Raw genomic sequence first — 14,350 nt, forward strand, 5'->3', positions numbered from 1 at the left:
TCAATCACCACCAGGCTGGGAGGTTGTTATGTAGGGCCTGGGGGCCGCACCTGGTCCTGGCTGGGGCACTGCGGGACCAGGGTTTGCACTGGGATGCAGCCGGCCTGGGCTTTAAGCTGGGTCCTTTCAGGCCGGGTCAGTTGCTTTGCACCCTGCCCGGCTCTGCCTGCAGGGACCCGGGCGCTGCACCTCAGAGCACAGGGCAGTGGCATAGCCCAGGTCACGCTGCCGCGCTGGGAAAGCAAGCCAGGCATGGGGCAGGTATTGGGACCAGGCTGGGGCCGATGCACCGGGTCTGCACAGCCCAGCTGCAGCAGCAGGTGAGCAGCCCGGGGGCCAGGGCTCTGCAGGGCACTGGGTCTCCCCGCACACAGGGGCTAAGCCACAGCTCTGCCCCGCTGCAGCCTGATACCGTGTGACACCAGCCGGAGCCTCCTACATAAGGCGTCAGCACCTGGAAATAGCTCAATTGGCACCTCCCCTAGCGTGGTGCCCTGGGGCAACTGCCTGCCCCTGCCCCGCCTCGCTACACCACTTCCAGGATCCAAAAGACCTCAGCAGAACCATCCATGGGCTCCATAAGAGCCAATTCTTTCCAAGAGCTCAGAATTTAACATCCAGCTATTTAATCCTTTCTCCAACTCCACCCACCCGCCCAGCCTGCGCACCCTTCCTCCTGCTTCACCCAGCCATTTATTCAATTAGCTCATGCTCCCAGTCCATTCATCTAAGCCGTCCAATCCAATCCATCCACCCACCTAGTGCACCATGCAATGACAGCACCTCACACACTGTTTCTGGCCTTGGTACCTTGCCAATGCGCTTTCCTTCCACAGCTAGTGCTTTCATTTTGGAGAAGTAGTGGTAATAAGTGGCCACATATGTGATGATGGACTTCTCATCTGGCTGGTCCACATTGACATCTGTGGGGCAAGAGCACGTGTGTCAGTAAGGCTGTGTCTAGACTACACCTCTGTCGACAGAGAGATGTAGATTAGGCACATCAAAATTGCTAATGAAGCAGGGATTTAAATAGCCCACGCTTCATTAACATAAACACGGCTGCTGCTTTTTTTCGAAACGGAGCTTTTTTGAAAAAAAACCCCAGCAGTCTAGAGGCGGATTTGTCAAAAATAAACCCTTTTTCGACAGATCCTGTATTCCTCAAAAAATTAGGTTTATAGGATCTGTCGAAAAAGGGTTTATTTTTGACAGATCCACGTCTAGACTGCCATTTTTTTTTCGAAAAAGCTCTGTTTCGAAAAAGAGTGGCGGCCATATTTATGCTAATGAAGCACGGGATATTTAAATCCCTGCTTCATCAGCAATTTTGACGTGCCTAATCTACAGCTCTATGTTGACAGAGAGGTTTAGTCTAGTCGTAGCCTAAGAGTGCCTGTCTCTATTGCCTCCCCACTGGGATGGAGGGCACATCAGCACCAGGCACTTCTCGGCTACTAATACCCAGATGCCCGGGTGTGAGGGTAAATGGGAAGTGTGAGTAATTTCTGTTCAGTGGTGTCATGGAGCCCCAGCCCCAGCCACGAACCTCCCCACTTGTGTATATGAGCACAGGATAGGAAGTCTGGATTTTCCCCAAATGCACTGTTCCACGGAAATAGCCCCCCCTGCTTTCCATAGCACCAGGGCAGGATGGGAGAGGAGGCTGGATTTTCTAAGCAATGGGTGACTGCCAGGCCTGCCTTTCCTCCTGGAAACAGTGGGGTTCAGGCGCCAAACCCCAGCCTCCAGCCTGGCTGAATGCAGATGAGAAGGGAATTTTCCCCCATCCCAGGAATGAATCAATGGAACTGAGACCCCAACTCCCCCCAGACCTCCCTCTCCTAGGCCCATGCAGCTTGGCACCCACCTTCAGGGTCCAAAAGCTTGGTCAGCCCCAGCTCCTTCTCCGCTATGTTAAAGGCGTTCTGCAGGTTGTAGTGGGCATTGCATTTCTTCAGCGTGTCGATATCTATGAGGTCCGGCCTGCAGGGGATGCCAAAGGGCATACTGTGAGAGCCTGCCTGGGGGCTTCATCCCCACATATCTCACTGACCCCCATCAACCCATCCTAATGCCCCACCCCAGGCCACTGCTAAAGGACAGTGTCAGCACACCATGGGTCCCTGAGATCCTGGCGTCCCCTTTTCCCCCCAGATGTGGCCCCTGCTGACCTGTGCTTGTGGACGATCGCATTGAAAGCCAGGCCATCCCTCCAGCTGGTGGTGAAGTTGTGAACATTGACATTCTGGTACCTGTAACATACAGACACGGAAGTGAGTGGGGTGGAGCAGGAGCCTCCTACAGGGGAAAGACCCTCATGTTCCATTCTTCACCCCCCAAGCCAGCCACTCCCTCCACCCTGAGGCTGCATCTGAACCAGTACCCCAAGAGAGGAAAGACCTGATACTCTGTCCCATTAGCTGCTCTTTTCACCTTACCCTGCTGTCTTCATCTGGCACCAGAGCAGCAGAGCATCCTTGGCTGATTTCTTCTCCTTGTTATCCTCAGTCTCCACACTGATATCCTGGATCTGGGGGGCAGATACAGAGACAGCTCCAGGCTAGTCCCATCAGCACCAGTCTCCTGGGCCATGAAGAGAGGGCCCCATGCTCCCTGGCTCTTCTTTCTAACATCACATAGTGGGGGAAGCTCTTTCCCCTGGGGAATCTGAACCAGGGATCCAAGTGCCCACCAAGCAGCCACTTAAGCACTGGCGTAAGGGCGGCCCTATTAACACAGGCAACCATGGGGCAGTGTCCTGCAGCCATTAGGAGTATGACTGCTCCACCACACCAGCAGGGACAATTGTGCTGTTGTCACCAATTCTCACCAGGGTTAGGGAGGGTCTGAGATCGTGGAGAGATAGAGGGATTCAGGTTTAGGGTGGAGACAGAGAGGTGCCCGCCTTGGTGGAGACGGGGCTGCTCCAGGTACCTGGAAGCGGAGGATGATAGTCCAGATGAGGCCCAGCGTAAGGCGGTGGTTGCCATCAACGATGTCATGGGAGCCCATGTTCTCCAGATGGACCTTCTGCTCCTTGAGGAATTGCAGGGCCTTGTCTACGTTCTCCAGGCAGTGGATCCGCATTCGCCCTTTGGTGGGCTTGGGCTGGAAGAAAGAGCATCAGTGAAGGGGATTCTCATGCTGCCCACCTCCCCTGCTGTCAGCACCCCTCCTCAGGATCCCCCAGACTGTGCTCCCCATACCGTCCTTCACCACAGTTGTAATCACTCTCCAACCACTCACATGCCACCTGCACTCCCCATGCCTCCTGCTTCCCCTGCTCCCAGGCTCCCTCCTCCATCCCCTGCAGGCCTGCTCTTCCCACACTGCCTGACTCCCCTCTGCCAGGACCCCTTTGCCTGACCGGCACTCCTCACTGTTGGTACAGCAGGCAACGATCCAGGTGTTTAGCCGGATGCACTAGCTAGCTCTGGTTGGGAAGCCGGTTTAATGGGCCATCCACACAGGCCAGAGCACGCTGAAGCCTTGGTCCAAGACCCTTACGGCTCTGAGACCAACAAGACAGCTCACCCCAGCCCTGGGAACACTCTGCTCTTGGTCCCCGACACGGGGAGAAGCCAAAGTTGCCACAAGAGTCAATGCAGGACCCTGCCACCATAGAGAGCAGGGATAATTGAGTACAACATGGGGCACTGACCACCACTCCACACACTGCACCGGGAGTCAGGATGCTTGGGTTCAATTCCCCACTCTTCCTCTGATGCTGGGAAAGTCCATTGCCCTCTTGGTGCCTCTATCTCTCCTCCCTCCTCTATTCAGACAGTTTTTCAGGGCAAAGACCACAAACTGTGCATCTAGGCAGTGCCTAGCACAATGGGGTGAGGATCTCGGACGGAGTGACGTTGCCTTTCCCAGAGCCAGGAACAGATGCTGGGGATCCTGGCTCCCAGCCCATTGTTCTAACCACTCCCCTCCCCTCCCGGAACTGTAAAAAAAATATCAGGCGTCCTTACTTCCAGCTCTGTGCCTTGCACCCTGGGCCATACTGGAGTCCACCCTACAGCATGGGATTTCCATGCCTGCCCTTCCCATGATTCTGTCTGCTCTCACCCTCCCCTAGGGCTGGGGGCTGGGTTCTGGGTGCTGGGGTGCAGACTCCCTGGGGCCAGGAAGCCAGGGCTCCAGAGAAGAGTGGACCTGGAATGTGGCACCGGTGCAGTGAGAACAGAGCTGGAGAGAGTGATGGGGCCCCTGAAGACAGGGTGGCAGGCCAGGGGCAGCTCAGACAAGACACAGACAGGTGGCTCCAGCTCCTGACCTGCCCGAGAACCAGAAAAACCACCTGAGCAGGGCTGGGCATGCAGCCAGCCTGCCCCCACCCAGCTCAGCACCAGGTGTGTAGGCAAGGAGTTGCACTGCATGCTGGGAGCAGGAGCTGAGCTCAGAGGGCAGCCAGGGCATGAGTCACACCACCAGAAGAAGCCCAGTCTGACAGAGGGAGGCAGCATGGGCCAATGAGATAAGCATAGGGAGCTGCTGGTGCTATTGGGATCAAGTCTGCACGCAGATGGGGACAACCAGAGAGGGAGCAGGGCTTAGTGGTTACAGAAGAGGCGGGGTGAGAGTCAAAACTCCTGAGGTCTATCCCAGCTCCAGAGAAGTGGGTCCAGTGGGCTAGAGTGGGCATGGAGGAGGCTGGGAGCCAGGACTCCTGGCTTCAAAACTGTAAGTGGCAGGTGGGTTGATCCAAGCTTGGGGAGCGCCTCTCTCCCCAGTGACATGCTGGTTGGAGTAGGACTGGGGGTAGGCACTATGGCTACCTGTTTCTGAGGTGAGGTCCAGTCCTTCCTCTGGAAGGGGCGGGGGGAGGGGGACCGAGATTCTCCAGATTCTCCCTGGGGTAATTAAGATCCGAATCCGGCTCTAACCCCACTGGTATAAGAAGCCTCAAGCAGAGATGAAGAAACCTATTTAGCCCATGGCTCTGTCCCCAGGGTGCCCTGTCCCCCAGCCCCACACTCACCAGCTGCTCACCCGACAGCACCTCCAGCAGGCGGATAAGCATGCGCCCATCGCGCAGGTCATTGTACAGGTCTGCGATGCGGCAGGTCACACGTGCCAGGTGAGAGTTCACCCATTTGGTGAAGGTTTTCTTCTGCACAGCCTCGCGCTCATCTGCAAGAGAAGCAGCCACCAGAGAGCACTTCAGACACAAACGCCGTGGCATCTATCCCCAGTTCTGTGCTCCGAGCGGTGTCGGGGGGAGACTCTTCTAATCAGGATCAACCTCACTGATGCCTACAATTCTGGATCCAATCCCAGCCCAACTCCTAATATTCTGCTCCCCCAGCTCAGTGCTGCATCGCCAGTCGCACTGCCTTCTCCACCAGCTCACACGAGACAGCTCTACCCTATAGTAATAAAACAGCACCTGCAATCCTGTGTTCCTGGGAGACCCTAGGGATGTAAGCAACTAGTTGACTATCTGATAAACATAAGCTTCTTGAATAGTCAACTAGTCCCTCAACTAGTCACTTCCCCTCCCCTTGCTGCCTTTATCAGAGGCAGCAAGGGTGCGGGGAGCAGTAGCTGGTGCTGGGGGGAGTCAACTCAAAAGCCGGTTCCCCCCAGCACCGTCTCCATGAGGGGCAAGGGAGGCAGGAGAGTAGCGGAGACCAGGCACAAGCCGGGAATTAGCTGATTCCCTGTTTGCACCCAGTCTCAAGATGCTGCGCCTCTGCTTTTTAAATGTATTAAGAGCCTGTCTGTCCCCCTCCCCCCGCTAATCAACTAATCAACTAGTCGATTAGTTATTAAACTAAATTTAACATCCCTAGGAGACCCTACAATAACAATCCAGTCTACTCAGCTCCAGCACCTCAAGAGATCCTACAATAACAAGCCAACCTGAACAGCCTCATTTCTCTAGAGACCCTACAATAACAGACTAGTCTACCCAGCAATAGAATTCGCAACAGACCCTACAATAACAAACTGGCCTGCCCAGCCCCTGTGTCACAAAGAGAACCTAGAATAAAAAAACGTCCTTTTGAAGTCCCAGGCCCAGTACCATCAAGAGCCCCCACAATAACAAACAGGTCTGTACAGTCTCTGCTTTCCAAGGAGACATTACAATAACAAACAAGGTGGTCCAGCAGCAATGCTCACAGGAGACCCTACAATAACAAACAAGAACACAACACATGCCATCTGCTTCCATGATAACAGCATTGAAGCTGGGAGGGGAAGGATACTACCAGCCGGGGAGGAGCAGGTCTGATTCTAAGGGGCAGGTGACAGAGGGGCATAGAGCCAGCACTGTCTGCAAGGGGGGTGCCCACTGCTGTGCTCCAGCCTCCTTCCTACACCACATTGCAGAGTGCAGCTGACAGCCTCCCAGGCCCCGGTGACATGAGAGGGAACAGCACCCTGAGCTGACAGGTCTGGAGGGTTTCCCCGCCCTGTGAGTAAGTCAGTTCCCTTGCATGCATATTCCCAGGGCTCTTGTTTATTCCCAGCCCCGGCTGGGTGGGGTCATCCTGGCAGAAGCCCAGGGATGGCAAAATACTGTCTGTTCCTCCAGCCCTGACATAAGCCAGGAAGATGGCGAGGGAGCTGGGCTGAGCCAGAGCTACCTGCAGGCATCCCACACCGAGCACAACTGGATTTACTATCACCTTGAATCAGCTGAGAGATGGAACAGGGCAACTTTCCCCTCTAAGGGGCACCAGCTACCACACAATCCCAAGGACCCCTCTTGGTGCCTCTGATAGAGTTTCCCTCCTGCCCTTTGGTTATTAGACTGTGAGCAATTTGGGGCATGGACTGTGTCTTGGCAGCACCCAGCCAAAGGGGCCCTGACTGCTCTTGGAGGCGGGATCTGGGCAGCATCTGGAACCCCAGTCTTGGCTGAGTCTTGTCATAGGGTATGTCTACACTACCCCGCTAGTTCGAACTAGCGGGGTAATGTATGCATACCGCACTTGCTAATGAAGCCTGGGATTTGAATTTCCCGGGCTTCATTAGCATAAGCGGGGAGCCGCCATTTTTAAATCCCCGCTGCTTCGAACCCCGTGCAGCGCGGCTACACGGGGCTCGAACTAGGTAGTTCGGACTAGGTGCCTAGTCCGAACTACCGTTACTCCTCGTGAAACGAGGTGTACCGGTAGTTCGGACTAGGCACCCTAGTCCGAACTACCTAGTTCGAGCCCCGTGTAGCCGCGCTGCACGGGGTTCGAAGCAGCGGGGATTTAAAAATGGCGGCTCCCCGCTTATGCTAATGAAGCCCGGGAAATTCAAATCCCGGGCTTCATTTGCAAGTGCGGTATGCATACATTACCCTCCTAGTTCGAACTAGGAGGGTAGTGTAGACATACTCATACACATTACCCCAACAGGAAATGCAGGTACCATGAGGCTGGATCCTTTCCTGCTTATACCTCCAGAGATTTGGGAAGGGGCCAGGGTACTGTTTGTATGGGACATGTGGTCCAAGCCAGGGAAGACTGCAGCGCAGGAAATCTGTGAGGAGCTGCCCTAGCTGGGAGTACAGGCAGCGTGAGGACAGGACGATCTCAGGACTCCCAACCTCAGCTGGTCTCCACAGTGACTGTGCAGTTCAGGGAGATGCCAGGCCACACTATGTGTGGATGTGGGCAGCCTGGCTCAGTAGACAGCGAGTGTCAATGCCTGCAGCAATGTTCAGTGACGGATGGCAGGGGAGGGGAGAGGGGAATGGAGCCTAGGAGCCTCCAGCCCCACAGAGCACCCAGACACCAGGACAAGGAGGGACTTGTCTGCTCCAGAAGGGGCTTCCCTGCAACAGGCCTGTTCTCTTCCGACTGCCTAGCGAATGGCCATCATTAGGATCATTGCCAAATGCGGACTGAGCTATTCACCACCAAGGCAAGAGAGCAGCATAGTCAGACGCAGACAAGGAAACTGAGGTACTGAGCGGGGCAGGTCAAACAGCGTCTGTGACTGAGCTGGGTTTAGAACATGGGAATCTTGACTCCCAGCCCCCTTACTCGAACCACAGGACACCACTCTCCTGCCAGAGCCAGCAGGCAGCCTTGTTTGACTCCGGCTGTATTTACCCAGAGGTTTGGTACATTCCCAGTCTCTCTGATGGTGTGTGTCTCTCCGTCTGTCCCTGAACTGCACATTTCTCCCCACCCCCACCGTTTGGTCTGATGACTCCTTGTCAGGGTTGCTGCTCTGAGCAAACAGCCAGCCTTGGGCAGCCCAGCCAAGCCCAGCTCCTTCCTGTACCAGCCACAGGGGAGTTTGTGTGTGGGGGGGGTGGGGATTGTCCTTTGCTGGGGTGAGAGGAGAGTGTGTTTGTGCAAGGGCGAGAGGCAGGCCCTGGAAGGTCCTGTCTGGAGATGAAGAGGAGTACGTGCTCATGCGCACCCTAGTGCATTGCTGCCCTGATCTGAGCAACCCTCACACCCCCTGCAGGCGTCTGCTCTGTCTGCTTCCTTTGGATGTAAGTTCCAGCCCTGACTTGTCAGCAGCTGCTCTTGTCAGGGCCCTTGTACAACAGACCAGACCTACTGTCAGTCCTCACCCCTGGTCTCCTGCCTCCCCGACCCCTACCAGTTCCTGCTCCTCTCTCCTCCCTATGTCCTCACTCACAACCCACAGCCTCCAGCTCAATCCCAATATATAGAACCCAGCTCTGCTGATGCCCCTCATTCCGCAGCCTTACTCCTGGCTGCACAAGCCTGTCTCTCTCTGTTGCCTCTAAGAGTCCCCTTAGTGGTTAATCCAGTGCCATTTGCTCGGCACCATGAGCAGAGCCTGCCTGTGGGATGCCAGTTTATCACCCAATGGGTCTGCCATTTCCTCCCCTTTGAAGTGCATGTTCAAAACCAAGAGCTGAGCACTCCCATTCCCAGCACAGCAATGACCGCTGGTAGCCTGCACAGATGTTCCGCAATCCACCTAGAGGGAGGTATCTCTGCTTTCCTCTGGACTTGGCCTAGCGCAGAGTACAGCATAGGGAATCCACTGGGAACTCCCTCCTAGTGACATAGTCACAGAGATTTTTGCATTTCATTTTCAGTATTTTCCCAGTGAAAAACTCCAGAAAGGGGAAAATGGGAATGGGAGGGGATCTGGAGAGGCGTGTGAGGGACCTTATCCTAGGGCAAGCCCAGCACAGGGGAAGCATCAGCTGCCTTCTGTCATCCTTTCACCCTACAAGCATGAGATCATTACACCTGGAACTGCATGGGGCCCAAGGAGGCATTCCCACCGACACTTGGGATGAGTGGTCTAAGCCCAGGAGGCAGCACCCCCTCCTAGCCCCAGTTCTGTTCATTGCTTGGATCATTGCCATATTAAAGGGCTCATTCTCAGGGATGGCACCTCACTGAGGTCCGGCCCCATGTGGATGTATTTGTGGGGGGCAGTTCTGGGGGTTGACTGGAGCTTGGGGGTGAAAATTAAGGGTGCGTGGGAGAGGCTGGCTGCAGGGAATACCACTGCATTGTTGAGGAGGATCTTCTCAGTTCTGTCTTTGGCTCTGGCAGGGAGTGGGGTCTAGTAGTTAGACCAGGGAAGAAGCTGGGAACAATGGTGCTAGAACAATTTCCAGGATAGGGGTGCTGACTTATGCCCCCTGCCTATTTATCCCTGTCTGTGCCCCTCACCACCCCAGGCTAGGGCCACAGCTTCAGAGTCCCTGGGTATGGCAGACAGAACACTGTGGCAGGCAGCAGACCCCTCAGGTGTGTGGCCAGCAGCCAGGACCCCAGGCAGTAAAAGAGGGGCCAGCAGCCAGGTCTCTGGGGCTGGGACCTCAGGTAAGGGACCAGTGGCCATGAACTTGGGGGTAAGGGACTCATGGCTAGGACCCTGGGGTCAATAGCAGAGCCTCAGGTTCAGAGCCAGCAGCTAGGACCCCAGGCAGCAGCAGAGGAGCCAGTAGGTAGGACTGGCTGGTAGCCAGGATCTTGGGTATGGAGCTGGTGGCCAGGATCCTGGGGCCAACAGCGGAGCCCACAGGTGTGGGGCTGGCACTCAGGATCCCAGGTAGCAGCAGGACCCCCAGGTGCAGGCTGACAGCCAAGACCCCAGTGCAGGGCCATGCTGAGCCAAAGCTTGGGGGTGCTGCAGGACCCACTGCACCCCTACTTCCCACACGTATGGCTGGAAGCCAGGACTCCTGGGTTCTATCCCCTGCTCTGAAAGAGTAGTGGGGTTCAGTGGTTACATCATGCAGGGAAGGTGACTGGACTCCTGGGTTCTATTCCTGGTGCTGCTGAAGGGGCTCAGGGGATTCCCTTTTCCACCTCTGTGCGATTTGACAGCAAAGTGCTGTGAACTCCCACTCTGGGCTGTGCCCTACTCTACCCTGACGGCTTCTGGCTGAAGGCTAGAGCTGGACTATCTTGGGGGCTGGGTCCAGGCAACGGGGAAACCTCTATCCTACAAACAGCTTCTTGTGCGAGTGGAGTCTGGTGTGAAGAGGAGTGGGGGTCCCATCTGACTGCACAGCCTTGTGAAGAATCAGGGCTGACTGTGAGATAATTTGGGGTGGGAGAAGGGCAGAGTCAGTGACTGGAGGAGGGGGTGGTTCCTGGATGGCCTAAAGGGTGAGGAATGGATGTATTTTCCCTTCAGGACAGTCTGAGACCAGATCTCAAGGCTATAGCAATGACTTCAGTACAAAGGGGAAACCAAGCTATGGATCAAGGGAGGGATTCACCCCATAGCACTCAGATGCATCAGGGCAGAGCCAACAATAGAACCCAGGAGTCCTGACTAACCTCCCCCCCCCCAATCACCACTAGATCCATCTCCTCTCCCTGAGTCAGCAATGCACTCCAAGATTTGTGGCTCCCGACCCCCACTATAACCATGAGCCCCCTTCCCCTCCCAGAGCAGGAAAGAGAGTCCCCCCCACACAGATGCCAATCACATCACTCTGCCTATTTGCATGTGCAATCTGGGCTGTACCTACCCAAACAACAGGTGTCTCAGTCTGGAGGCCAGGGGAGGGAGGCTCTGAAAAGCACTCTGGGGGAGAGCACCAGATGGAGTCACCCCACCCACAGCCAGGCTGGGAGGGGAGCATCTAAAACTGGGTAGAGGAGGGGGACTGGGTTTTAGGACTCCTGGGTTCTAGTCTCAGCTCTGCCCCTGAACCCAGTCCCTTTCCTCTGCTCCAAAACCTGAACCTCGACACTGCTGCCTACAGTTCCAGCTTGTGAGATTTCTCAGCTGCAGGCAGGGCCATGTGCAGAAATGACCTGCAGAAGAGGTTCACCTGCTCCCAGGAGACCCCTGCAACGTACCGTCCCTAGCTGTTTGTCTGGGCTGGCATGACCCTGAGGAGAGGGATGGGGGTGGTTAAAGTGTGGCTAGGACTCGAATCCCAATGAGGAGGATGTAAGGCCACAAGGATTACAGGTCCCATGGCCTCTTGCCCTCCTGCATCCCTCCTAGCTCTGTCTCATTCTGCTCATAATGGTCCCCATCTGATCTTGCTTGACTGTTCCCCTGACAGTACCACCCAGGCATCTCCACCCACAGATGTTACATCTGCCTCCCCCATTCAGACATCTCCAGCCATCCCATGAAGCTCACCCAGCCCCCCCCACCAAACCCCAAGACATCTCCACCCTCTCTCCAGCTGCTGTCCCTTCTTGTGAAGAACAGTCTCTGAATCCCATGTGCTGTGGGCTTTACTACAAAAACAGCTGTTGCTGTCCCTAGTATGGAGACAAATGGGGGCAAGGTGACCCACATGGCACTAGACTAGGGGATGGCTAGGGCAGGAAGCCCAAAGCTTTTTTTCTATTGCTCCTTGCCCTATGCCTACACATCCCCTTTGCTCTACCAGTGCTACCCCAACATGGAATCACCACCACAACCTGTCATTACTCCCTGGACACAGGGTTCATGACCCACACAGCAGACCTTGATGCCCAGGGCCCGCATAAAGCAACCAGCAGACACTATTAACAGAAAGGGAAACTGAGGCACCAGGGAGGGGAACTGAAGCACCAGAATTATACAGTAGAATAGTAGCAGAGCCAGTCAGGTATCTAGCTCTGGCTCCCATCCCTGTTCTAACCCACTCAACCTACACCCCTCTTGCTCCACCAGGCTGGAATAGAATCCAGGAGTCCTGGCTCCTGGTCTGCAGCATACCCTGAAGCCCAATATAACACAAGACCCCTTGATTAAATCATATGCTAGGTCCAGATTGCAGCTACACATCCCAAGCCCTGCAACATCCCCCTGAATAACTTCCCAAACCCAGACACTGGCAACTGGCCCCTTGGGCAAAGCAATGAGTATTTCCCGAGCCCCCGCCCCCTTCACACACAGTTCCCCTGGATTTCTCCCTTGCCTGTGTCCAGAGGAAAGAGACACCCCCCCAGCATATGATACCCACAGAGAGCTGGAGCAGGAGGCTCAAGGCAGATGGAATTTAGGGGGAAGGACTGGGGGGATCAGCTGAAGTATGAGGCCCCAGTTTTGGATAGGGAGAAAGGAAATTGAGTGGAAAGGCTGGTGAAGTCGTTATATTAGGGGGTGAGATTTTGAGGTATTTTCAGTTTGGGGTGATGCTTTCAGGGGACTGGGTGTAGTTTGGGTGGAAGCTTCTGAAGTGATAGATAAGGGGACAGAGTTTGGGGTAAATGTGAAGACAGTGGAGTTTTGAGGTGAGGACAAAGATGGATGGAGTTTTGGGGTGATAGTTGTATGTCATTTGGACTTGGGGTGAAGTTGGCTGCATATCTGGGGGGTTGAGAATCTTGGGGTGACAGTTTGAGAGGAGGTGCTGAGTTTAGGAGTGACAAGGAAAGAAGTGCTGGAATTCAGTGTCAGATCTCGGGGGGCAGTGCCACATCCCCCAATCCCCAGTGTGTGGCCCTCACTGTCTGCCAGCATGCTTCTATCCAGATCTAAAGAGGAAAAACAGGAGCAGAGGGTGCAGCTCAGAATTCCCAAGAGCGAGGGGGCTTTGGAAACTCCGATAGGGGGCAAGGGGCTATCACTGCAGAGAATGGGGCAGGCGCTAAAGAATCTCAAACATGCAGCTGCTTTCCCCCCTGCAAATCCCTGCCGAGCGAGCGGGAAGCTAATTCCCAGCAGCACCTTGGAGATTAGGGCTCAGGGCCCTTGATGTGACTGCTCGAGCAAAATAAAATAGGGAGACTTCAGGGCACCTGACCCCCCTCAGATTCGACCTATTCCAGTCCCCACCCCCAGTCAGTCCTGCCCCAGGAGAGCTGGCAGCCCCTTAACCCCAGATTGAAGGAGTCGCCGCCCCTCACGATCTTACCTTGCAGCTGCTTGAACCTGCCCTCCAGTACGTTGGAGTACTGCGCAGCATTGATGAAGGCAGCAGGGGAGAGCACTGGGGATGGAGGGGTACAGGGCACCTCCATCTGCCCCGGCTCATGCTGGAACATCCTGAAGAGGAGTGGGGGGAAGGCACCGCTCTCTCCCTAGGGGAGTGGAGACCGGTGGGCACAGCTGGGCCCAGGTGCTGTAGGGGAATCAGCTCAGCGCTGAGTGTGCAGAGGCTCTGCCCTCCTCCCAGCCAGGATGGGAGGGCGGCCTTGGGCAATTTACATAAAAACAGGTTGGGCCGCTCTCTATTGTGAAAGGTGTGTGTGAGTGTGCAGGCAGCCTGCCCAGGGGAGCAATGGCTCCAGCGTTAGAAGCCTGAGCGGACAAATCCCAGAGCTGGGATCAGGCCAAGGCGATGCAGAGTGGAAAGGTGGCAGTGATTCAGTACATAGGGCATTTCACTGGAGCCAGGACGCCTGGGTTCTACTCAGGGAATGGGGCCCGGTGGGTTGGGGGTGGGAGCCAGGACTGTTTATCAGAGCAGAGCCTGACACAATGGAACTCTGATCTCAGTGCAGGTATCTAGGGGAGGGTACAATACAAACAACAACAAAGGGTTCCCCTCCCCTATCAAGCAGGACTCTGATTCCTGGTTCTGCTGTGCTGACCCCTGGGGGATGCATTTGCACTTGTGCTGCGTCTCCACTGGGCTGCAGGGGCTGTTTCTTGGGAGGGCAGGAGGGAGGATGCACAGCCCAGGCCAGAAGAAGATATTTGTGCTGGTGATGGAAGGCAGGCTCTGAGCTGGGTCCCCTGCAGCTGAGCTCCCATTAGAGCCACAGCCACAGATAAAGCCCATTAGCTCATGCAACACATTGCCCTGACAACACAGGATTTACACCCCATTGTACAGAGCCCTGGGCTTTGTTCTGCCTGATTCAGGCAGGCCCAGCTCTGGAGCTTCCACCCCTCCCTAGTGGGTGGAACCAGGGCCATTGGGGTGATCTCCATTTGCTTCGCCCGCCTGTATCTCCTCCACTGTTGGGGGGATGGGTGTCTGGATTGCTGT

The 14,350-nt window shown here is 55.5% G+C and overlaps 1 protein-coding gene across 5 annotated transcripts in view; it reads right to left on the bottom strand.

Moving 5' to 3' along the window:
• The window catches only part of SPTBN2 (spectrin beta, non-erythrocytic 2), a 67,755-nt gene that overhangs the window by 26,798 nt on the left and 26,607 nt on the right, over nucleotides 1–14,350 (bottom strand). For 4 of the 5 annotated variants that reach the window (XM_075939249.1, XM_006131606.3, XM_075939250.1 and 1 more), the window contains 6 exons: nucleotides 4,991–5,142; nucleotides 2,938–3,111; nucleotides 2,442–2,533; nucleotides 2,175–2,255; nucleotides 1,871–1,986; nucleotides 811–923 (listed from right to left, as the gene is read on the bottom strand). In XM_075939249.1, the coding sequence (XP_075795364.1) occupies nucleotides 811–923; nucleotides 1,871–1,986; nucleotides 2,175–2,255; nucleotides 2,442–2,533; nucleotides 2,938–3,111; nucleotides 4,991–5,142 (728 nt within the window). Of the gene's footprint in view, nucleotides 1–810; nucleotides 924–1,870; nucleotides 1,987–2,174; nucleotides 2,256–2,441; nucleotides 2,534–2,937; nucleotides 3,112–4,990; nucleotides 5,143–13,270; nucleotides 13,529–14,350 lie in introns of those variants that run through there. The other variant, XM_075939251.1, reaches the window with a different exon arrangement.

The sequence above is a fragment of the Pelodiscus sinensis genome, chromosome 11, assembly GCF_049634645.1.
Source record: "Pelodiscus sinensis isolate JC-2024 chromosome 11, ASM4963464v1, whole genome shotgun sequence".
Classification (NCBI taxonomy): domain Eukaryota; kingdom Metazoa; phylum Chordata; order Testudines; family Trionychidae; genus Pelodiscus; species Pelodiscus sinensis.